Genomic DNA, 26,418 nt, shown 5'->3' with positions numbered 1-26,418 from the left:
ATATATAGTAAAAGACATATAGGTGGGTTAACATCAAAAACTGAAAATGGTGTCCTTGAAAGAAAAAATTTCCAGGGATTCTCCAGATTCATTGGTTTTAACACACACTGCCTTTTCTAATATGATAGCTTATATCCCTATATGGATTGTTATAAACAACCCCTCACTCACCAGAAGGTAAACTCTGGCTATGCTAGTGCTTGGCACTAAGTTGAAAATCATTTAAATCTTTTCAGAATTAAAGGTGCACACACAGAAGCGCATTGTTGTGAAAGACACTATAAAAAATAAAGATAAAAATTTTTTAAAAATTATGTTTTTAACTGAAGGGTTTTTTTTTAAATCAATTTTCTTTATCAGTGCAAAACTCTATGAACACCCTGTAGATCATAATAAATGCAAATAAGTTTTCATTTTAAAAAAACTACATCTAATACAGTTATGACTTCTAGGTAACAACATATTTTTGACAACTTCCATTACAATAATCTTACCATACACATCTAAAATGAAGTAAAACTTAGTTGTCTCAGGTTTAAAAGTTTGGTATAAAACAAGGACGTATTCAGCTCAACATGGAAACGGGGGGGGTGACAGCCCCAGGGGATCCCGTATTGGAGATCACGAGAGGTCACTGTGACCTAGCAAAATTTTCTTTATTTAACAAATTTTGTCAGACGATTCGACAAAACTATCATCATTCAGCAAAGGTTGAAGTTGGAAAAATTATCATAATTCAGTGAAACTTTGAGTTCCATTTGGCAAATTGAGAATTTCTGCAGTCCCAAAAATTTAAGTTCGGGGCGCCCTTGGGCAGGTCCATCATTTGGACAATTAGAGGACATGCTTATTGCAACACTCCCTCCCTCTAAGATTTTTAAAGTTATGCAATTCTAAAATGATAGCACTACTAGCTTAACTAAACACTAATAACTTTCCCTTTTCAATGAGCTCCCAAGAAAGATATATACACTTTCATACTCAGAGACAAAGTTACTACAGCTGAACTCATAGATAAATTTAGAAATTGAAACAAATGTCAACTTTTTGTTTTTCGTTCTGGTTTTTTTTTTTTTTTTTTTTTTTTCTTCTTTTTTTTTTGGAAGGAGGGTAGCTGCCTTCCTTTGCCTCCTTTTGGATACGCACAGGGCCGTCGCCAGGTGCATTCGTTTGGGGGGGGGGTGTTGAAACTGATTTTGCCGACTGACTCCTAACATTTTGCCGACCCGACAGATACATACGTACACATTATATATACGTACACACACACACACACACACACACACATACATACATATATATATATATATATATATATATATATATATATATATAAATTCAGGGTCTCTGACCAGAATTCGTTACATATTGCAGTCTGGAACATGCAATTGTAGACGTGCTTCAGTGCTACTAAGGGGATGCATTAATTTCGATTAAAGGCAAGATAGACTGCTGTCCTCCGAAAAATTTCTGAAATTGGCATACTAAAAACATGATTTTAGGCTTTGGTTTATATAAGAAGCAAGAGGACCGTGGATTCATTCTCATCTTTTTTTCACTGGAGTCAATATGCTTTTTTCTAGAAAAGGTGGTTTTCGGGAGTTCTTCCTTAGAAATTTCTAAAAACAAAGATTTTATGCCATCTTTATTGACGCGAAGGAAAGAATAGGGGGTTCGGGGGCCCTCCCCAAAGGTTTTTCGAAATTAAAGTTTTAAAAACACAGTTTTAGGCTATTTAAGGATACTTTTGGGGAAAGGGTAGGCAGTGACGGATCTACTTTTTTTTTCCGAGGCGGGGCAAATATCGAAACTGCCGCCTTTATCCATCTTTCAAGTTTTAAAATTGAGTTTCAACGAAAAAAACATAAAAATAGTGTGATTTTGCCGCCTCCTAAAAGTCGCCACCCTTGGCAACCCCCGTCTCCTCCTCCCCTTACATCCGGCACTGAGGGTAGGTATTTACAGATGTCCAGTGGACAGTGGCAGATTAGCTAGAGAAAACGGCAGTGAGGAATTACAAGGAATTTTGGAGGAGACATTCTGGGGAAATGCGAAAAAAAGAAAAAGAAAACGTACTTTATCCATATAAAATTTAACACATAAGAACATTTTCTACTCAAAAAGTTTTGTATTATAATGGTGAATTAATTGTGTTGTACATAATTTTTTTTTTGGGGGGGGGGGACCCTCATGGTAATCATTCGTTTTGGTATCTCTGAGTACATTGATTCTGATTGAACATTTCCATGGCGCACAAATAGGGATTTTAAGTATACAAATCAGAGAAATTATTTTGTGTGGGAGAAATAGTTTGCAAAATGAGTTATATCATGCTAGTAATGTTAAGCTAGAAAAAGTGGTGTTCGGAGATTTCTGCCCCTGAAGATTCTAAAAATGAAACTTTAGACAGTCTTTGACGATGTTTGGGGGAGTTTAGGCTCAGGAAATTTTTCGAAACTGAAACAGGTGATAGTAAGTCATGTTTGGTTCCGCTGGGGCTCAGGGTCACTCCCTAGGCGATTTCGTGAAATTAAAGTTCCAGAAAGGCAATCATAGACCACTATTGGTGATATTAAGGAAAGGAGAGGGGAATGACATTTTTTATTGTTGTGGGAAAAGAGTGGATTTCATAGACTCTCCCCGGAAATTTTCTGCGAATGATGTTCGAAAAATGTATTTTTACACGATCTGCAATGATGTTTGGGGGCTGCCCCCCAGAAAAATTTTAAGGACTTAAGTCTTGAAAAAAAAAATTCTCTAGACAACTTTGATGGATTTGGGTAGCTGGGTAGCCAGGGGAGGGGCCCAGGGAGAAGGACCGAGGGCATTACGCTTCTAAGAGAGCCTATAACCTTAAAGTAAGACAAAACAACGTTAGAAGAAGCACAAATTTGTAAATTACAGCAGACACGTGTTTCGGCGTTACAGGAAATGCCTTTTTCAATGCAGAAAATAATGAGCTTATGGATGAAAAGACATCCGACAAAAGCTTTGTGTCTGCTGTAATTTACAAATTTGTGCTTCTTCTAACGTTGTTTTGTCTTACTTTACTATTCAGCACAAGGGTATTTATTTATCTTAGCCTATAACCTTGTTTTTTCGGCTTTTAATTTCGGAAGATTTTCAGGGGCGAGCCCCCGATTCCCAAGCAGTTCCGTAATGTTTTCAAAAATGGTTTTCGGGTCTTAAGTTTTAAACATTTTTAGGTAAGACCTTCCACTCCTGCCCCTCATCCAACTTAGCAAACCATAGTGTTTACAATGTTCTTAGCAGGTCAACTCCCAAACACCATATTCAGAAATACTGAAGGAGAAAACATGTCAGCATTTCTATCCTCTAGTTAAGAATATAGCTCATGCATAAGTTTTGAGGTTATTTATCACTTTTTAAAATAACCAGACTTAACAAATAGGAGTGTATTGGTGTTTTAAACAACTATTAATTAATAATTAGCAGATATAAATAATTAGCATTATCTATAATGAGATCAATTTAGCAATTCAATGAAAAATAATTAATGTGATAATCTCCTTGAGGTAAGAACCTAAGAACCTGGACCTCTTCCGAAATAGAATCTTTGATACACCACACGATTTAAGAAAGGAGTATCAACTAGTGTTTCCCCAAGCGTTATTTGAATTGTAGTTCTAAACATATAGTTTTAAACGTTAAACGACTATTGGTGATGTTAGGAGAAGGTGATACAAAGTGATTTCGATCGAAATTTTTTTGAAAATTGAGATCTTTAAAGTGCCATTGTAGGCCATTTGTGGTAAACGAGGTTCAGACGCTCTCTCTTTCGACAACTTTCTGAAATTGAATGCCAAAAAACGAAGTTTCAGACGATCTTCGTTGATTTCATAGGACCCTCCTGCAGTAAGTTTCTAAAAACGCAACTTAGATTACATTTCATTACCATAAGATAAAAGGAAATGGTTAGGTTCTGCGATTCCTCCGTCCTCCCTCCTAAGCTACTTCCCTAAATCATTTTATTTATTAAAAGAAAAAAAGGTAGGAGATCCTCCTCCAGATTTTCTTTTTAAAAAAAATTTTAGCTGTTTTAATTTTTCACGACGAAATTTTCAATTTTCCTTTTAATGATTTTAATTGTTTAAAGTACAAAATTATGCAACCTTAAAAAAATCTGTTAACATTTTGAACTTACAGACTAAGATAATTTAAAGCTTTTATATTTTAACTTGAGGAAGGGTTAAACGTTTAACATTTTGAATACAGGTGGTATTTTTTAGAGATACCTAATAAGATACCTTTTTTTACTTTTTTTAAATATCAGAAATCCTGAATCTCTTGATAACGTTCATTTTACTTTAATTTTTTATAACTCATTTTTTAAACACTCATTAGAGTTATTGGTGCGACTTTTCTAGACAAGATTTTGAATCTTTTCCTCTATTTGAAACATATTTACCTTATTTTTGCACGGGTGTACCTTAGGAAGCTATCATGTTTATTTACCTATCGTTTTTTTTTTTTAATTGAAACTTGTTATGCAATTCTATAACGCTCTTGCTTTTCTTTTTCTCTATTGGTTGAAAAAATGTTTGAAACGTATTTTAGCTGTCTTTGGTTTGGTAAATGGTAATTTTAATGATGTTGTACATGTTTGAATGTTCCTAAATAATATTTTTAAATTGCATTTTTTTCTGAAATTTTAGAGCTAAAAAAAAAAAAAACATTCATTTGCCCTCCCCCCCCCCCCTTCTTTTTCTTTTCTTTTTTGAAACTTTTCACAAAAAATTTTTCATCCCAGCAACTTACTTAGAACTCTTATTTTTCAATATTTAACGGAAGATATATATATATTTATGTAAATGGGGAAAGATTAAAATAATGCTTTGAAAATATTAGTTAAAATAATCATACCTTTTCTGCTGCATTTCAATAAGCTTTTTTTTTTTCTCTCAAATTCAAGTAAAATGCTTTTTCAGATTTTTCCTTACTTGCCACAATGAGAATTATTGTTCATTCATCATGAGAATAAAGTTCAAAAACTTTAACTAGTCTTTTTTTTTTCTTTTGAAATTCATAATGAATAAAATAGCTATGCAGGATAGTCACTCAAATCTTCTGCCAAACTCGGGAGCCGGACAAACTCAATGCACTTGTATCTCTTCAAGGCTCCAACGCCAATAACCTTCTTTTTCCTTCTTCAGGCAGAAAGTTCACACAGCAGGGGCCAGCAGACCGTCCTAAGCACACAACTACAGTTGATCCAACTCTTCTCTAATTTTCCCTCGAGCTCCTAGTTCCAGATTCCAGAGAAAGGTTTTTAACAGAAAAGACCCCTGAAGGTCTGACGTTTCTACTGTCACCCCTACACGCGATTACGCCACGCCATCTCCGCGACGGCATTTCTGAGTGTTACAATTGGCGGACAAATGTCTTGCTTTAGTTACACAATAAACTTGTGTGGTCGACAAATAGGCATAACCCCTGCGAGTAGAATACTATTTCGGTTTTTACCCGTAAGCCTAGAAAAAGGGGAAACGGTGCTGAATGTGTATTCAGAAGTTCGTTTCAAAATCAAACACTTAAAAATACATACCAATGGGACTTTGTGTTGTAATAAAATCCTTCTCTCTATTTTATTTTTTTTTTATCATTTCGGCACCCTATGCATTTCTCCACTTTGCTGTGAATTTTTTATTGATGATTCAATTTTATAAATGTGTCCACTGTGCACTATCCAAAGCTATCATGTTTCTTAATGTAGTTGTGTTTTTAAACTGAGACTTTCCGTGGGTTTCTATACAGTTTATTGAATAACTATTTTTGAAAAAAATATTTGAATCTTACATCTCAGCTGCTCACAGGTAATCTTAATGTGTGATACAGCTTCGCAGATATTTCTAAATAATATTTTAAGATTGAATTATCTTTTTAAAATTTACAATATAAACACTCACTAGAACTCTCATGATTTGCATTGTAAATTTGTTAAAATGAGAAAATGTAAAAGTGCACTTTCATTTATCCAAATGCACTTCCATTTAACTTTTATCAAAGATATAGTGAACTTTGAATTCACTCTAAAAGTAAAAATTGCTGATTGTAGCTGAAATTGCCGACTGAGTACAGGAAGGCGGCGCCCATTGGGAGCAGGGGCGGCGCCCATATGGAGGTCCCAGTGGCCTCCATAAAAGTCCTTATTCGGCCAAATTTGTCTGATTATTCGGCAAGTTTTAAGACATTATTGCATTTTTTAAAATTCCTGAATGTCCCTTCTCATGTGTGCATTGCATATCCGTATTTTATCATTTGGAAAATTGAGGATTTTCCCCAAGAATTTAAGTTTGGGGTGTCCCTGGATATAGTGTCGGCAAAATAATACTTTGTTCAAGTAAATGTCGGTAAATTGAGAATACTGTGCAATTAGCAGTCGGCGAATTGATTATGTCTTTCAGGTGGGCTTTGAGATGAATAGTCGTCAGTACGCAAAATATACATGTTTTTTGGTTTTTCCTTTTTCAATAAAAGGTGAAAACGTGCACATGGTCAAACCACATACTACTTTACTCAAAGATTTAGAATACAGAATCAACTGAAAAAGAAAAAATGCCGACTCTAGCTGAATTTTCTGAGTGGACGCTTATTGTCTCGGCAAAATGAGCAGTCGCAAACTAAGCAATTGGCATAGTGTGAGCAATGTAAAACTGAATGTAAACGGAGACACCATTCATTATTTTCTCTTGCGCAAAATATGAAAAGGTTAGATGTATAACTTTGTATGAATATGATAACTTTTTTTTTAAATTTCTGTCAATTAAAACTTTGAAATTCCGAAACATTGAAAATGCCGACTTATGAACTGATTTTGCCGACAGGATGAAATCACTGGGAGGGTGAGACACCCCCTTCACCCTCCCTATGGCGACGGTTCTGGATACGCACATGGTACAAAACCAACAGAAATTAATCTCAAGGTATAAGAACTTTTGTGTGTATGAAACTTTTTAACAGGATAGATCTATTTTTGAAACCCCCCCCCAATATTCAATCTATTTTGTTTTCTTTATTAAGTACTAGTGGCACACGCACGGCTTTGCCCCCAGCAGAAAATTAAAAGGTCTTTTGGTTCGCCTGTATATTTACAAATAATGTACAATGAATTTCTCGCCAATTGGCTTGTCCATGTTACGGTTTCACGTAATGATAACTTTGTAATTTACTCATCCATCTTATGATATTTTTGCTCGGGAAAAGATTCTTAAAATTGGAAGAGAAAAAGAACAAAATCGAATTTTCGAAAAGTCGCTTCAAGGTGCACACCCCTATGCTACAAACTAATTCTGTGCCAAATTTCATGAAAATTGGCTGAACGATCTAGGTGCTAAGCGCATTACAGAGATCCTGACAGACAGAGATCTGGACAGAGAGATATCCAGACAGAGAGACTTTCAGCTTTATTATTAGTAAAGATGCTTATGTTGACTTTTAGGTGCTAAAATCCTAAAGAGATTTTCTTTTAATTTCAGTCATTTTTCTCAAAGATCTTTCTGTTAAGCTTATTTATTGAATTTTGGCAACAAAATTGCTAACTCACATTAAATTTTTGTCTAGTTCAGTACAAAGAAAAAAGTGTGCAAATAATGGCAATTTCTTCCAACAGCACATAAAACAATTTCAATAGGTTAGGCAACAAACAAAAAGTTTAAATTTGCAGGCTTGTGTAGTCGAAGGATTATAAAAAATATTATTAACATTTTTAACACATTATGAAAGGCTTATGCTTTCTGTATGTGCATTAAAGCAAAGCAATAATGTCTGCTTAAATGCTTAAATGTAAACATCAAGTTTAGTAAATAAAAACATATGAGAAGCAAAAATATGTAAATGGACTATTTCAAGTTTTGTGTAAATTTCATTTCCGCATTTAGATCCTAGGTAGGCTTTCATTTAAAAAAATTTCTAAACCACCCTGTAAAGCAGCACTTACTCACCAGGAAACATCACGAGTTCAGTAATCATGAAAAAAGTTAAAAATGGTCGCATTCGAAAGAGTATCTTTAGAAAAAAATTTGACCCAAATATTGTGTGCCCTCGTCCTTTTGTTTTTGAGATATGGGGGGTCAAAGTCTGTCGAAATCTTACGAAAATTCGCCAAATTTAAAGACTTGGCAAGAAATGGAAAATACCACGTGATTTCATCGCCTGCGTCTAGCAAGACTCTCATTTCCATTTCTGGTCATCTGCAAAGCGCGTAAACGATGTTTCGAATTAACCCTTTACTTGTGTGGGTAAAATTAAAAAGTAACTATGAAGCCTGTGAAATGGAAACTAGTGAGCTTTATCCAGAGGAGCTACAACTTTATAACGAAATTGAACGTAGGATTTAACTTTGTAATCGTGATAATAATGCGTTTCAGAATTTAAGTGCATTTCAAGTGTGTTTTACTTAAATAATTTAAGTTTGTACTCTTGTAATGAAATGTGTTGTAAGTAATTAATAATTATATACGAGAATTAATATGAATAAGTAAAAAAAAACATGCTTATTAAAGCTTATATATTGAAAATAAAATGGATAGTTTTTGATGCTGAAAGAACATGATCATGGATTGTAGTATCCCAGCTCTTATTTATTTTTTCAAAAGTTATTATCATTCATGAAGTTTTATTGTCTGACCACTGCTAGCGAAAATGTTTAATTTAAAATCGAAAAAAATAATAATTAAAAAAAAGAAAACAACGGATAGTAAATGTCAAAAATTTGCACAGCAAAACTAACGATGTCGGAAATTACTTCATAACAGATTCTTATCAAAAATTTTATAGTCGACGTTCATTACAACAACCCCTGTAGTTCGAAAAAGTCTGTCACTGCAACTGAAAGTCGCTATAACGTAAATGCACATCATATTGCATGTTATTTAGTCATTTTTAAAAATACTGAAGTCACTTTTACGAATTATGTTTCACGTTAAAAGGGAATTCAAATACGAGCAAAATAAAAATCAATACAGTTTTTTTTTATTTGACTTGTTAGAGGGTTTACACATAACTTGAAAACGAGACACATAACGAAAAACACACTGGAAATAACTGACAGAAATCGTTTCTTTTTTAATTTGAGAACATGGTTTGAAATCTTTAAAAATGTCGTTTTCTTCGTATTTAGATACTGTTGAAGACTTCAGATGTACAACTTTTCAAAAAAAAAAAAAAAAAACTTTAAAGTGTGTTTACCGTTTCTCTACGGTTATCATATTTTTTTCAAAACAGTTTCATCATCGAATAAACTCTTTCAGTGGAAATATTTCACCCGCAGAAGCATAAAAGTTTTAAACATCAGTTTTTTAACAGACAGTCTTAAGAATAACAAAAAATTCCATTGTTTTTACAATAAAATAAAACAAATATTTCTGGCTGTGGCGTTTTCCCCTATACAGTTGCACGTTAATATCCCGGAACACAAGCCCCTAAAAATTTCAATGCCGCAATCTGTGCCACGACACCCCGCGCCATGGTAGTCACCCCGAGTAAAGAATTAATGCGATATTTCTCACGCGCTTTGGTGGTGACCAAATATGGAAGCGAAATGTCTTGTCAGATGCAGATGTTGAATTTGCGCCGTACCTTCCATTTCTGAACAAAACTCGCTAAATTTGGCGACTTTACTAAAAATTTCGGCAATTTTTAAGACGTCATATTTCGATAACGTGGTCACGAGGGCACGTAGTTTCTGTGCCATAAACATGTTTTCCAATGCTCTTTCGAATGCCACCAATTTGGAATTTTTTTGAATTTCCTTGATCGTGATGTTTCCTGGTCAGGGGTGCCCACCAAGGGGAGGGGTCATGGCGCAGACTGCACCATTGAAATTTTTAGGGCAGTTGTTTTGAGGATTATTTTTTTCTTTTTAGGGGGGCTCTTGCTTTGAGGGGTCCTCATGATTTTTAGGGGGTGAGCTCTTGCTTGAACAGGGGGTGCCCACCCCTGACTTACTAGAGCTACCAGCACAAAAAAAAAGAGCAGTTTATGAGAAGTTGGTCATAGAACTGAAAATTGATACAAAATATGGTTTTAGATTAAAATAAATTAACAAACCACATAAAGTATGAGAGAGCTGTGTTTTCCCGGTTCTAAATTCACCAAATACTTCTGTAATGGCCATGCTTTCAATACCACCACCCAACAGCTTACTGTTAAAGAAAAATAATCAAAATGCATATAGTGGAATCAGTTGGCTATTTAATTAATAAGCACTTGATAAAGGTTTTCAAAAGGTGAACAATAGAAAAGTATCATAATGCATTGCAAATTGAACTTACTTAAGTTCTTCACTCCCGGTACCAATTCTAAAAACAAATTTTCGCTTTTCACATAGATCTAAAGCTGTCATGAATATGTTACTCTGAAAATAAATTACAAAAGCAGTCAATTTCATGAACATCAAAACACATATGATTGTTGCACATACCAAAATTGTTGCTTTTATATAAATTGTTGACACACGAATGCATGAGTGTGCATACGCATATCTAATCTATAATAAAAAATCACTCAAACACTGACAGAACTGATAAATTCTGCAAATTGATTTCAACTTTAAAACTAATGTTAACTGCAGCTAAACTCAAGACAAGTTAAACAAAATATACAAGTACAACTCAGGCTCTGCATCAAAAGATATCAATAAAAAGTCAGTTTAAGTTTAACACATTAACACATTTAAAAATGAATGAGAAGATACATAAAACACAGAAAACCTTCAACAGCGTTCTTGCTCCAGAACAACAAATTCCAATACTTTTGAATCTAGTTTGCTCTTCACTGACACTGAAGCAACATTTAGTGCCTACATACAAGTGCTGATGCTCACAGTCAAATCTAGAGTGCCCACCTAGGAGGGGTAGGATCGTGGCACAGACTGCCCAAGAGATTTTTAGGAAGACTGTTTAAGGTGCAATTTTTCTTTTCTGGGGAAAATTCCCAAATTTGGGGGTCTGTGTGGTATTTGGGGGCTGCATCCTTGCTATTGGGGGGATGGGCAGGACACCCCTGGTTAAATATCCTACATATATGTAGGAGATCAGGATAAAATTAATTACAAAATCTAATTGTGTATCAGAGATGAAACAAATCTCTTCTTTATAGCACAAAAATGGAGTTGTGTGACAAAAACAAAAGCAAAACTAAGTTAAGGAAACAGTTTCTAAGTATATATTTATCAATGAGAAAATTAGAGAATAAAAACTAAACAGTGCTGATTAGAAAACTTCATCATTTGACATTTACATTTACAAAATGCAACAAAAAATAAATAAATAACAAAGGAGAAAATAAAATGTTAATGAAAACAGGAATGAAAATTTCATTAAAAAAATCAAGCCAAAAGTTTCAAAATGTGAATGCTTTTGCAAAGTCATTGTCAGAAGCAAATAAGCACTTAAGCATATTTTTGCTTCAATTAAAAATTCAATAAGTGATGGAGCTCGAACACAGCTAAGAAAAAATTGGACTGCTTCCAGACATTAGAAAAAAAAAGTAGGGAAAATCATTTAGTAGAGAATGAAAATTTTTCCAAAGCTTCCTGAAAGTCATGGTCATGGGCAGAAGAATATTTACAAATACTCCTAGGAAAAGAAAAATCAAAGCAATGGCCTGAAGTTTAACAATGCAGTGCAAACTGCAAGTGAAGTCATACCTTTTTTGTAACCTTTGCTCAGTGTTTGAGTTCATGTTTACACAGATAATATTTGCAAGAAATGTTGTATCGGGCTTAATGTTTCAGCATGTTCTCCCAATCGAAAATTATCAGAAAATTTTGAGCTTCATAAAAATGTAGGATGCAGAAACAGTTTTACTAAATTGTAATTCACTATAATCAAATCCAATATAGGTACATGTGAAATTCAATTTTTTAATGAAAATGTCTTCCTTTTTCCACATAACGCAGCATGCTTTGAACACAAAAAGACATTTTTTTTCCAAAAACTAACGAATTGATTCTAATATTGATAGTATTAACCACATGATCATAACATAAAGAATGACCATTTTAAAATACAAGTGTACTGAGATGGTTGAAACAGACAGGATTATTTCAATTGAAGGGTTGGGACAGAAATGTGACAAGTCACAAGGAGTGACTTTTCGATCAAAATTTTGTTTCTCATAACTAAAATTGAAATAAGCATGACGATGGATTATGTCATTTGAAGAAAAACATATCTGGTTTTAGTATTTCAGAATATAGAATGTATAAGGCCTTTGAAAAATTTACATCATGTGGCAGATCACATTCTTGCCCCGAGCCCTTCAATTGCATTATATCATTAATAATATCTTTAACATCTTTATGGTTAAAATATACATTATTCTAAATATCTGTCTAAACAAAATAACATACTAAATGTGATCAATGAAAATGCCTTAAGATAACAGATTTACCAAACAATAATACCATTACTTTTCTTTTGGCATGGCTCACCATTTTTTTTTTTTTTAAAGTACAAAAAATTTGTACATTTTTTCAGATTAGCAACATAACATTGAGAGCAATCAAAACAATAAAATAGCATATAGATAAAAGAGACAATTTTCTTCTTCAAAAGCACAAAAGCCTTTTGCAGGCCAAGGCTGACTCACCGATCCTTCTTTAGTTCAAGGACGATGGTTTGGTAGACCAGCCCTGGTTGGCAGAAATACTTTACCGATCCCCAGAGACTTTTGGGCGTTCACGTTAAAACAAAATGTTCCTTACTAGAATATCCTATAAAATAACATCCTATATGACATCTTTTACATGAATTTTGAGATTGGACTCATAAAGGTGTGTAAAAAAAAATTCATGGACCGAGAAGGGGTTCCTTTAATAAAAAAAACTTTAAGCTTTAAAATTTTAGCTACACAAGCTCATTCCAAAATCTTTATTGTAATTGACTTCAAATTAAAGTTAAGATAAGTGATTGATTATATCGTGATTATTCCATACATGCAATTGAGCCATTGAAAAAATCCCAGAAAATTATGAAAACTAATCACAAAATTAACGTAAAGGAATCATACAATATGTTTTACTTTTATTTATTGATTTTGTGTTTATTTATTCAATTTGTTTAATCATTTCATTAAGTATTTACTTTATTTATTCATTATATTATTTTATTTATTTAATTATTTCTTCAAGTATTTATTTATTCACTATAATATGTTATTTATTTATTTACTCTAATTTGAGGATTAGAATTTTTTTAACACAAACAGGTAAGGATCTCTAAAGACCAGTCAAATTTTTCTGCAGACTGGTGCCAGTCAGCTGGACCAGAGGTTGAGAATTGCTGATATACTTGCAAAATATAGTGCATAATATTTTAATAACATTCTATACATTAATATTTATGTATGTAATGTTTTAGAAAACATAAAGTACATAAATGAACTCACTTAAAATGACTAATATAGAATGCTGTTATACATTTTTCTTATTAATACATATTTTTGAGTGGATCCTCAAAAAAATAAATAAATAGTGCTTTCTATTAAAATATATCTATATATATGAAATGCACACTTACATCAAGCTTAGAAAGAGCTTCTCTTATTTTGTCTACTTTGTTTTCTGATAAACCTTTAATGTTATTAAGCTTCTTTTTCGTGGTCATTTGAAGGCCCTATGAAAAATAAAGTTAACTTGTTACATTTTAGCTAAAAGTTGCTTTAATGATCAATTCATGAAAAAAAACCATGTACATATAAATGGGCATGTTCATTTATCTAAAATGTTCATATATTTAGTAGGAACACAGACTTTGAAAAGGAAATACAATTTGTATTCTTTTATGAAATGTTAGTAGATGCTCTAGTTTGAATATCACATGTTGCCATTCAGTAAAATGTCCAAATCTATAAAAATAAAACAGAGAATATATGTGTATGTATGTATGTATATATGTGTGTATGTTCCCTTTTCAAATCCAGTTTAAGTTGGATCTCGACCAAATTTGGCACAGAGGTGCTTGGGCACCCGAGAAGGAATATAAAGGGGATTTTAAATGATAAAAAAGTACCTAACCATTCAGATTTTAATTTTAGAAAAGGAAAATCGCATTAAATGGCTCTTTCTACCTGAAATAATTATCCAATTAATTCATATTTAGAGTCATTTGAAAGCAAGTGAAAAATACCTCTTTGGAAGATTTTTTTTTTTCTCTGGAATTCAAACCACTAAATCCTTAAAACCACCAACAGAAAATTTAAAGGAAATTTTAAGTAAAGGAAAATCAATTTTAAATCGGAAGTTTATCATCAGCCGCTAGCTCAGTTTTAATTAGTGTGAATAAAATCATTGAAAAGAAAAATCTGTTTCTATTTTTTTCTCGACTGTGAACAAATAAAATTATTGCTTTTGCTTTGAGGGTTTTACTGTATTTGGGAGATTTAAAAAAATTTCTTTGGTTATTTTTAAACAATCTATCGGGAAATTTTTAGGCTTTTCTTCTTTTTTTTTTTTTTTTTTTTGGTCCAAGCCTGATTGTTGAACATCCGTCACTTGACATAAATTTTATTTTGAGGTACACCGTGCAAAGGCAGGTGACACAGCTAGTTAGTGGTCTAAAATACTATGAGAACAAATTTAAGCTTTGCTGTAACTAAAAAATAGGGTTGAAAGTTTTCCACAGAAAAAAAGAGACAAAAATTGGAAGGAAAGGGTTGCAGAGATTCACAGATTGACAAACTTGTAACCTTACCAATAATAAAGATAATACTCACAGAAAATGCTAGTAAATCAGTTTTAAACTTGTACATAGCAGTAGTAATCTGATTGAAAAAAAAATAGGTCTTTTTCATTACTATGCATTATTAAATGTAGAATGTTTTATGGTTCTGTAGACTGGAGAATCCCGGTTGGTTGTTAGTCTATAATGAAGGAAATTTTATTACTTAAACTGTAAAGATTTTTAAATATTTACAAATGTTTAAGGATATTTGGCTGCACATTGCTTCTTATTTTTTGTTAAAGACCAATGCTGTCAAAAGATTTTTTTTTTGTCAGTCATAAATGATGCTTGAACTTCAAAATATGATTTTTTTAATTCTAATTAATAATATAATTTGAAATGTGATTTTTTAAAGCATTTCTTTCGTTATTTGAACAAGTGTTAAAAGCTAGAGAACATATTTTAAAGTTTTTTTTTTTTTTTGAAAAAACCAAGAACTTAAAACAGAGTAAGTTGCACATTCAGTGACGTAAAAATTAAAATAAAAGGTTACATTGAATGCAAATAGTTTAGTGCACACATGTACTAAATGACATTTTGCTGATTTTTCACTTGAGTATTTTTAGAGTTTAGTGCAGCAAAAAATGCAAATCTGTAATTCATGAATTGTGAAATTTATGCTCTGCATAAAAGGAATATCAGTAGTGATTTTTAGTTATTTGTGAGATAGTGCACTTCTAATTCACTCATTTTAGTCCTCCCCCTCCCTGCCCAAATAAGACACTTAATCATTGATAAATAAAGTTTAACTTGCCAGTTCATTTCACATAGTTTCATTGCTATACAAAGAATAAGGATATCATTACTCTTAATACAGCTATTAACTTAATACAGCAATTTACAATTTATTTTCTAACCTGTTCCTTAAATATACTGATTCTCACATTATCTGTTAACATTCAGAAAACATATAACATCAATTTTCAAAAGTTATGTGTAAGCGTAAAAATAAATATAAAGACTTTAATTATACCTTAATTGTAAATATTCCAGAAGTTTTCAACTTCTTGATGTCAGCAACGTTCTGCAAAAAAATAAAACAATTTTATAAGCTTGCCTTAACATAACAATTAACTCAAAAGCTGAAAGACAGCAATACTGCATGATCGTTAATATAAATAGGCTTATTTAAATAATCTGCAGCTTAGTTATTGATTTCAAAAGAATTAAAATAACTGTAAAAATATAAATTTAATGTCCTGTTTAAAAAGAAAGATTAAAATATTAAAAACCATCAAAGTAGAATAAAATGTAACAGAGAACTCACTATGCCATGATTTTGAAGAATATCAACGTCTTGAAAGAGTGATTCCTGAAAAAATAATAATTCAAAATAATTTATGCATCTAAATATAATCAAACTGTAACTGAATTGCAGACAACATTCCAATATATACTATTAGGGTGGATAAAAGTAAAAAATAATTCCATGTTTTTATAAGTCACACACCCTGTTAGTTTTTCTTTTGAATTCGTAAGTATCTTGTACAAATTATGTTAAAAATATCAATAATAACTCATGCGCTGCAAACTGAGTGAAGAATGAAATAAAATGGCCAAATTAATAAATTTTTGCACTATAACAGTTATATAATCTATTTAAAAAGTTTAAAACAAATGTTATGCTGTAAAAATAACTAAATTGTGAACTAGAGCTGCTTAGCCACAAAATAAGTTTTCATTGCAAGGGGGCTCAAGAGGTACTTAGGGTCTGAGTACCGCACACTAGGCCTGGGAGTCTGGCCCCTCTTTCTAAGGGGCCCCAATTACTTAAAGAATTATGCATAGCATTACAACAATTCAAAAAATGCATGTATTTTTCGAACAATAGTTAAATAATAATGACTTGTTAACAGGAAAAAACTTTCTTAAAGGAGAATTTTTAGTCATTCTGAATTTACCATGTCAAAATTAAGAAAGGCCCCTAAGGACATTCATTAATGCATAAGTACATGATAAATGATTTATTTAGTTCTGTGATAGATAAAGGGCCCCTAAACTTCTAAATCAACCACTGTATTCTGCTACAGAGCCTTCAGGGGGTCTCCTAATCATTGTGGGACTAGAATCTCACTTTTAGTAATTTAGGCCCTACTGGCACCCCCCCCCCCTACTCATTGACCCTCACCAACCCCCGGGAACTGCAATTTGTTTCTTTAAATATTTCAGCTGTATTAACTTTCTATTCGAAAGGAACTGTATCATCAAATACTTAATTTACTAATTTTTCAGCAAGACAACACAATGGTTCACCAAATTTTTGTGTTTTTGCTTGGGAAATTTTCTCTTACTTCCTAAAAATTTAAAGACCCTTTAAGAACATCAAATTCTGGGATGGTACTTTGAGAGGGTAAAATGGAGTCCTGTACAATGCTTTTCCTTTTGTGTATATTTTAGAATTAATATACAAATAACCTTCGTTCCTTGCTATTCTTTTCAATCAAATGAATTTGATTTTAAAAAAATCAATAAATAAATAAATAGCGTTCACCATCCACATTGGATGGTGAACAGCACCAGATAAAAGAAAAAACAATTTCTTGCTTTGAAAGAAACTTATGTTTATACTTAGCCACACAGAAACAAAAGTGTCATAGCTGCAGTGTTAGAAAAAATAATTTAAATCTAGGTGTTAGAAAGGGGCCCAGATCAGCATTTTCTAGACATAAAAAATGAAATATCTAGGTATTTTGAATAAATCAAAGTTTTTAAAAAATTCTATTGAGTAGAAAAAAAAGGATAGCACGAGGCAAATATCTATTTTAAAAGTTCTCTTTCAAAAATATAAGGAAAACAACATTTCAGCCAAAATTGACTAATTTAAAAATTAAAGATGGACAAATTTATAGCATCAGATGACAATCATATTTTTTTTTTTTTTTTTTTTGCATTATTTGGATCAGAATCCTATAGCCTCATTAGTGTGAAGTATAAAAGGCAATAAACTAAAACAGAAAGGAGCAAATAAGTTCCAAAGTTTTTAGGTGACAATTTTAGTTTCCATTTTTAGAAATCTGGCCTCAAAATTAAATTTTCCATTGCAAAATATGGCAAACATTGTTTAGCTGCAGCAGTGTAGTCAAGAGGCAACACAGGGCAGTAAAACATAGAGAGCAGTCTATAATTTCTACACTAACATGTTTCCACTTTTATAAATTACTAGCATTCCCGTACCCGGCATTGCTCGGGTAATGGAATTAACAGGGGTTAACAGTGCTTGGTGCACCTAGTTTCGAAAATCCAGTGTAATAATTACTTGTTACCTATAATTTTTTCTACTTTTGGGAGGATCCCGGGGCCCCTGGACTCCTTATATATATGCCCTTGTCATTAACCGATCTTTAACTGTTATTAACGATCCTTTTAAAGTATTGATTATCTTTGCAAACACAGGCCATCCACATTTTTTTGTTATACCTATGTTTAAGCAAGAACTTCTTTGTATACAATATTTTTAGTTTTTTTTTTCTGGTGCTAAAATTATTAAGCTGTTTGATGTAAAGCCCTGGATCTTTCTCTTAAGTGGCGACACACTTTGATCCATGAACTGCGCGTCGCTTTCGACTGCGATTGGAGGCGAGCAGTCACGTGGGTTCAGTCCGCCATTTTGTGTCGTTGCCTGTGTGATTTCACTGTGCGGAATACTAGATATTTTCTCTTTGCTATTCATATTTTTCATTAAACACTATCTTTAACGTGAAGATGCCTTGGTGTAGTGCATTAAGATGTTCTAACAATTCAAAATTACTATATCGAAATGCATTAAAAGATTATTTATGTATTTTAAATGTTTTTATCAATTACTGCTGTGCAATTTCAGATACTTTTTGAAACTCTTGTTGAAATTGCAATATTTTTACTTTTCATGAAACTGTCTGATGGTTTGTTAATTTTCATGGGATAATAAGGACATTCACTAAAATCATCATAAATAGTTCCTTCGTATATTGTAAAGCTCAACTATGTAACAGCACCTAATAAATTGCTAACAGAAGTAAAATATTTGCCCTGTTTTTAAAACTGATTTTTATGAGATTAAGATAACAAAGCCGACAAAATTTAAATATACTAATTATTTTATTTATTTTTAATGTAAATTTTCTATTGTTTAGTTAGTTTCAAAATGTCTCAATAACTGTAGCAAAATTATTTTAAGAACACATCATTTTGCTTTTAATTGTGCCATAGCAATGAGTTTCAGTGTGTTGCCAAGTTAATTATTGATCTATTTTGCGCATGAAAACTAAGATATTAAAAGTATGAAATTATTCATTACAAAATTAAGCTTCTTTGAAATTATAGTAACAGGTAACTCAAGCCAAGTTATATAATTATGTGAAGAATTTTTTTTTTTTTTTTTGCCCGTAAAATATCTGTTTTCGTTTAATTTTTACTTTGATGTGCAAACCTTTTTAATAATTGATATATATATATATATATATGATTTATCCCAGTATCTGTTAATTTATAAATTCATTATTGCTATTTATAACAGTTCGTCACAGATGTAATCTGCACTCTTCTATTTGAATTCCTATTGGTATCAAATAATTCAATTATTATTTCGTTTTATATTGATTTAAAACTGGTTGAAATATTTCATTATCAGTTTGAATTTTTAAGAACTAGTAGTATCCTAAAAAATCTGGTTTAAATGAAAAGCATTTTTTAATGTAAAATCGTCATGAGAAACATGAAAGTGTTGGTTAAATGAATGTAAAAAAAAAAAAAAAACATGAAAGAGTTCTGCTTAGTTAAGACAAAAAGAAATTTTGCAATTTTTTAGAAATGAAAAATTTTTTATAAGAAAACTGCACACATTAGTAATATAAATATACTGCTTTACATGAATAAGTTCAAACTGTTGCCCAAGTTACAAACAATTTATGACATGGTTAATTTAGCTCACTACCGTTCTACTCAGTAGTGGATTTAAGGGGGGGGCAGTAGCCCCGTGCTCCCCCCCCCCCCAAAAGGCTGAATTTATTTAACTGTTTTATTCACTATTTTTTTATATAGTTAGTTAAACAGAACAACACAAAACACATATAGAGCATATTTTGAAGAATATCATTTTTATTAGCTAAAGAAGTCATACTAGAGTCCTAGAGCGGCAGAATGCATTTATACGCATTTATACCAACATAATATATAATTTATATTATATATTATGTTGGTTTTCAATTCAAGGGAACGTAATATCGCGATTCGTCCATTAATTTTTCTTTAATGGAATCAATAACTAACATTCTTCAAAAAAAGTGTAGGCGTGTCTAAAAGAATTATTTTTAACCAGGAAGCTATTTTTTGCGAAATAGCTTTTTCTTTTTCAGCTTATAAAAAATGCAAAATGAAAGAATCACATCGTAGTTTCTTGAGAAAACCATGATATTAATGGAGGCGGCATGTAATATGAATATGTTATCTCAACTGTATAATGGCTTCAAGAACAATCAGCAACTGCTTTGAAATCCACACAGAAATTGTTCTGAATTTTTCAATAAAACTAATATGTTTAATAGCTATGATTTTCTTAATTAAATAATATTTTACAGTTAAAATACTATAAAATAATTTTAAAAACTCAAATGAGGTATGGGTATATTTTTTTTATTGAATAACCTTGCCCTCTTGCTATAATCATTACGACATTGTTCCTGAAACTAAAACCGCTCATTGCATAGTATTTCGGTAACATTATATTTGGTTTAGTATTTAATTGGCTTGAAACGTTGAAGATGTTTTACGTCCACATTCAAAGTACATTGGTACATAATATGTATGTACTTAGTAGTGGATAATTAGTTTAAGGTATCCGAAGAAAAAAATTTAAAAAAAAGACATTTTAAAATAAAGTAATGAAAACTTTGTTATGAAATATCGTATGTGGCAGGGGGGAGGAGGAGGTGCTATTCAATTTCCCGGGTCCCCTCCGAGAGATTTTTCTGTATCCACCCCTGGTTCTACTGCACCAACTTTCTAATAATAAAACGCATATTTAAAACACTTCAAGTAATTTGTAACTCAGAAAGTCTATATGGGGGAAAAAAAGAAATTACTCTTAAAAATTGTCGAAAATTTCTTCAAGACACCTTTTTACTAATATTCGGTTTAATAATAAAAAAAATATTTTACTAAGGTAAAAATTCCACATTTTTGTATGTATATTGTCAGTTGCGTAAGTTACGATTAAAAATCTGTAAACATTTGTTCATAAAAAGATACTTTTCAATGAGCGAAACTCTGTATTTTTCTACTGTTGAGGTAGGGAGAAAGTTGCGGAACGACACAAAATGGCGGATGCCGGAGCGTGTCGTCACTTAAGAGACGGATCGAGGGCTTTAGTTTGATGAACTGACTTTGGAGCAAGCTACATAAAATTGGCCGTGGTGTTGAAAAAAAGTCTTCTCTTAAATCGATCCCTGCTACTTTTAATGTCTGTTCTTGTGACTTATTAATGGTTATTGCAAAGCAAACTTTAACAGGAAACTGCACTCTTCTAAATTCAAAAGGATAGTCCGCCTGTGATGATGTTCTTAAAAACTTTGTTTCTAGTTTTGAAAAAACGAAAGCAAAAGACAGAAACATTATGATTTGACTTGAGAAAAGCCTCGAAGAATCACGTGAGAAACAAAAACAATATCAAATTTATAGTTCGCTACGACCAAAAGTTGAGATGAAGTACTGAATAATGATTTGAATGGAGGAAAGCCTCTGAAAATAAGGGATTTAAATTTCAATTGCAGGTTTTAATTTCACAGATATTAAGGGGTTTTAATTAATTTCTCCTGAACTAATTGATATTTCTAAAAATCCTTTCTTAGTGGATACTTTTGTAATCATGTGGACATGCCTACCAAATTTCAAGTCTGAGGCTTCAGCGGAATTGGCTGTGTGTTGATATATATATATATATATATATATATATATATATATATATATATATATATATATATATATATATATATATATATATATACACATATATATGTTTTCTCAGGACATTGATTTTTATACATTGAGATTATTGAGATTATGCAAACATCCCTCCCTCCTTTTCTATTTCATGAACTTATTGCTTGTATCTATAAGCCATACTCTACTACCCTTTTTCCCCAAAAGACTAACAACAATTGCTTAGCTGACACCTTGTATAATCAAATTCAACATCAGAGAATTATTAAAATGCATCAAACGTTTATTTTATTTATGATATCTTTTGTTCTTACATCCTCATCCAAAAGCAGATCTTCATCATCCTCAAGGGTTTGTTCTTTACGTGCCATCATAAAAAGCCAAAGAAACCTGAATTCAAAACAAAAATATTTAAGTAAAAAGAAGTAAGATATGAGAAGTTCTACTACACTCTAATGTCAATACTAATTAGTCATATCTTCATGCAATCTGTTTCTCTTAGTGCCGTCTTCAGTATTCTAGTGCACACTATGAAGTGCCGAATGGTACAATGAATGGTATAATTTGGAATGGTAACTTCTCTTTTTTTTGAAAAAAAAAAAAAACTTTCAAAAGTTTAGAAAACATTACCAGTCTCATCTTTTACTATTTTGTTTTGGTAGTTAATAGCAATTTTAATAGTGCACTTAAAATGATTTTTGATTGATAATTTAAAAAAATACTTAATTAAAATTGGAACTGTTCCCTTTTTAAAAGGGACACATGAAATCAAAAATTGATGCAATCTTTTCAGAACACAAGATTTAATTCTGATTGATATGTCCCCATCCAACTCAGTCTTTTCTTGACCATACAAAAAGACTAAAATTAACTTTCCCTCCTTAAACTTTTCCCATGTCAATCTGATTTTTTTTTTCATTGTCTTGCCACTGTGAACTGCCTGCAAACCAGCAAGTTAAAAAGTTAAAAAAGAATGTTGTTCTTTAAAACGTTTATCAGAGAGAGAAGCCTATTTTGTACTTTATGTTTTCAGAAATTATTACCTTGAGAATATGGGATGAAATGCAAGAAGGATTTATGACACCATCCACTTGGTTTTGGTCGCTACTTTGTCAGAATTTTTACTATAGGCAGGGCTCATAGCAAGTGGGAAAAAATATATAGGAGTTTAAAAGGAAAAATATAGGAGTTTAATAGCAAAATATATAGGAGTTTAAGAGGAAAAATATAGGAGTTTAAGAGGAAAAATATAGGAGTTTAAAAGGAAAAATATAGGAGTTTTGTAGAAAAATATATAGGAATTTCGAAAAAGTATAGCATCTAATATGTTTGGAACACTATAAAAAAAGAGAGCGCCAGTATCAATATGATTCTATTTTGCACGAGTCACAGATGTGAGAGCAAATGAATTTTTGTACCTACCGTTGCTAAAATGAATCATGTTTGTTTAAGACAATTTTAATTCAATTAAGAAAAATTGTGCGTGCGTGTGTGTTTTTCTTTTTCTTTTAAACATGGAATTCTACATACAATTTCAGAGAACTTAATTAAATTTTTGGTCAAACAAGAAATCATTAGAAGTATACCTCGCACACAAAATATCCATTCTCTGATTATTTTAAGAATTTAATCACAAAACAGTATGAAAAAGCAATTACAAAATTTAGATTTTAACTCACATGCTTCGAAAAATGCATCTCTCATTGATTGCTAAAACTAGGTAATAATTAATGTAGACATTCTTTTTTCAATGTCATCAATCTACCCATAGTCCTCGGTATTGGTACCTCATCATTTCAATGCTAACACTAACGATGAAAAGTCCCGTCGACTCCATGTTTCAAGACAATCGTTACAAAAAGGGTGCAACATTCTGCCTCCCATTTGTTTCACTATTTAAAAAAAAACTTATTTTACTTAACAAAATCAAAGAAACTAGTATGTTGTGGCCATCACGAAACTTTCTTCTATATCTTTCTCATAATTCTGATCCCTCCCCATGCCTAACTCACCCATGGAGCAATATTCCCAACGAAAACAAAATTACACATGCCAAAACTTGATGACCATCCCAATTCCTGATTTATCTCAAAAGCAAAGCAAAGAATGAAAATTGAAAATTATTTTTAAAGCCTTGCTGAAAATAACTACAAACATTTATCTGTTAACAGACACAAGATGGCAACAGTTAAAAATTTTAAATCATTGAGATAATATTTCGGATCATTTCCATGCAATTAAAAGCACGAGCTGAACGCAGACGACAGTCTGTTACGATTTATCTTTCTTATTGTTGCAATTAAAAAGCTATTTTTATTCACACAAATAAAAAAAAATCAGCCCCCACCCCTGGAGCGATTGGCGCCAAAATTAAACAAACGCCTGTTTACATATGGATTCATATTTATTCCAAATTTCATCCAGAACGTAGCATTACTTCTTGAGATATGGCACTCACAATGGAAAAAAAAGAACGTTCGACTGCGCCACCCCCTTTTTAGCTGTTGACACCAAAATAGAATCATTTCTTATACCCTCTAAGGGCTACTTGTCGATAAATTTTTGTTTGATTACGTTCATTATTTATTGAGATACAGCAGTCACAATTGACGGCAAAAAACGTTCTATAGCTCAACCCCCGTTTGAGCTATTGACACCAAAATTGAATCAGGATCTGTACCTGTTAGGGACAACATATGGACCAAATTTTGTCTGATTCCGCCAGTTACTTCCTGGGGAATAGCAATCGAGCAAAACTCAAAAAATGTCCCATTGCTCTACCCCCCTTGGAGGAATTCGTGTCAAAAACCAATGGGCACAAGTTCACATAGGGGCACATATGTGTACCAAATTTCGTTCGATTTCATGCGGTAGTTTTTGCGGTAGAGCGGCCACAAAAAACTGGTCCTACACAGACATGACACACATACACACAGACAGACAGACAGTTTCCAAAATTAGTCGAAATGGACTCAGCACACCTCAAAACGTTCGAATCCGTCAAAATTCGAAATTCGAAAATTTGCACGAATTCAATATTTTCTTCTATATATTAGATATAGAAGAAAGTAAAAAGACTGTTCTAATGCATCACGTTCATCAGAGAGAGAGAAAAATGGTCAGTCTCATAAGCTTGATTCATTTAAGCGGTATGTTTGATTCAAATATTCTGCAATTTTTTAATGTTAAAACAGGATTTCGTTTCTTTTTTGACGAATTGATTAATTAAAGTGGCCAATTCAATTACCCGTCACTCACTCTAATGATATTATCCATATCTTACAGTTAATGTGTGTATCTATATGTATATACAGATGTATCAAGTTTGAATTTGACCTAATCTGCCAAACGAAAGGGGTGTTAGAAGAGCCCAAGTGGAGCATAGAACTATCCATCATCCTCTGCAATTTGTATCCGTAACAGAGTAGATGGAAAAAACGAGCAAATAAAAACAAATTTCTGGGATGAGGACCGATTTCTGAAATTTTTGGAAAATCTACACACAAAATGCAAAAATATAGGAATGTTTCTCTATGATTACAGATTTGAAAACAGCAGACGAAATCCTACAAAATGACACTTATTTCATCGAGATAGTTACATTTTTTAGTGAGCTACAAGCTTTGAAACATTTGAAGTACTCAAAGTTGAATTGGTACCAAAATGTGTACACGGCATTTTAAAAAAACAATCGTTTGAGCTACAATCGGTCATTTGAACTACATGTAAGATTATATGTGACAAAATCAAAAGCTTTCAAAATCTTTACAGCAGCACACTTAAAGTTAACAAGTTATACTATTAAACTTACAAAGTTAACTCATTAAAAGAAAAAGAAATAATTGAAAACAAGTTAAAAGTGTCAAGTGAAGCCATCTATATTTTGTATGTATCATAAAAATAATCAAATAGAAGTGTAAAACATATGCCAACCTTAAAGATGTAAGGGTGCAAAGTGCAGAGGAGAAAGAAGAAAAAAAATAGATTAAAGGTTTCTGCATTTTTGGGTAGCATTTAACATCCAACAAAGAAAATATAGGAGTTAGTGAGAAAATATAGGAAATATAGGAGAATATCAGACAAATTGTGAAAATATAGGAAATATAGGAGATATAGGAGGACTATGAGCCATGTATAGGGGAGAGTGGTAATGAACGGGTCGATTTTTGGTTTTATTTTTGTAAGTTTTCTAATATTTTTTTTAGCTCAAAATTGCTTGCTCCTTAGTTACTTTACTTATTTGGTTGTATAAAAAAGTCATAAAACTTTGATTAGAATATGTCTATAAGGAATGATAATAGAAAATATAAACATAGAAATTTGGCTCATTCATTCTCACCCATGGGGCAAAATGGACCATTGAAGGTAATGAATGGGCCACTAAATGAATTCAATGAAAACATGTGGAGTTAATCTTTTGAAAAATTCTCATGAATAATAAAAACACAAGCAAAAAATGTTTGCTAATTTCACTACACTTACTTTTAATTTTTATTTATTTATTTATTTATTTTCTTTTTGATAATTAAAATTTTAATTGCTTCTAAAATTCAATATTATTGCTTTAAAATTCAATATTATTAATAATAAATAAGAATAAATAAGAACCTAGATTTTTATATGGAGGAATTTTTTTAAATGTTTGATTTAAATATACACCATTCTACAAAAGCAAACAATAGGACCATAGAAAAAACCCTATAAAATCAACAAAGCAAAAGCACTCTTCCACTATAATTCATTCATTGAATACTGGATG

General features: G+C 31.8%; 1 protein-coding gene across 1 annotated transcript in view; it reads right to left on the bottom strand.

Annotated features, from left to right (window-relative positions):
- Window positions 1–22,033, bottom strand: part of LOC129220156 (meiotic recombination protein DMC1/LIM15 homolog) — a 33,156-nt gene extending 11,123 nt beyond the window's left edge. Inside the window, exons 1-6 of the mRNA XM_054854510.1 lie at window positions 21,974–22,033; window positions 16,012–16,056; window positions 15,718–15,768; window positions 13,542–13,637; window positions 10,293–10,375; window positions 10,069–10,163 (exon numbers count right to left, since the gene is read on the bottom strand). Coding sequence (XP_054710485.1) covers window positions 10,069–10,163; window positions 10,293–10,375; window positions 13,542–13,637; window positions 15,718–15,768; window positions 16,012–16,056; window positions 21,974–22,033 — 430 coding nt within the window. The remainder of the gene's footprint in view (window positions 1–10,068; window positions 10,164–10,292; window positions 10,376–13,541; window positions 13,638–15,717; window positions 15,769–16,011; window positions 16,057–21,973) is intronic.
- Window positions 22,034–26,418: the final 4,385 nt, after the last annotated feature.

The sequence above is a fragment of the Uloborus diversus genome, chromosome 4 (genome assembly GCF_026930045.1).
Source record: "Uloborus diversus isolate 005 chromosome 4, Udiv.v.3.1, whole genome shotgun sequence".
NCBI lineage: Eukaryota > Metazoa > Arthropoda > Arachnida > Araneae > Uloboridae > Uloborus > Uloborus diversus.
The sequence above is the reverse complement of the archived record's forward strand: the minus strand, read 5'-3'. Positions and strand labels throughout refer to the sequence as shown.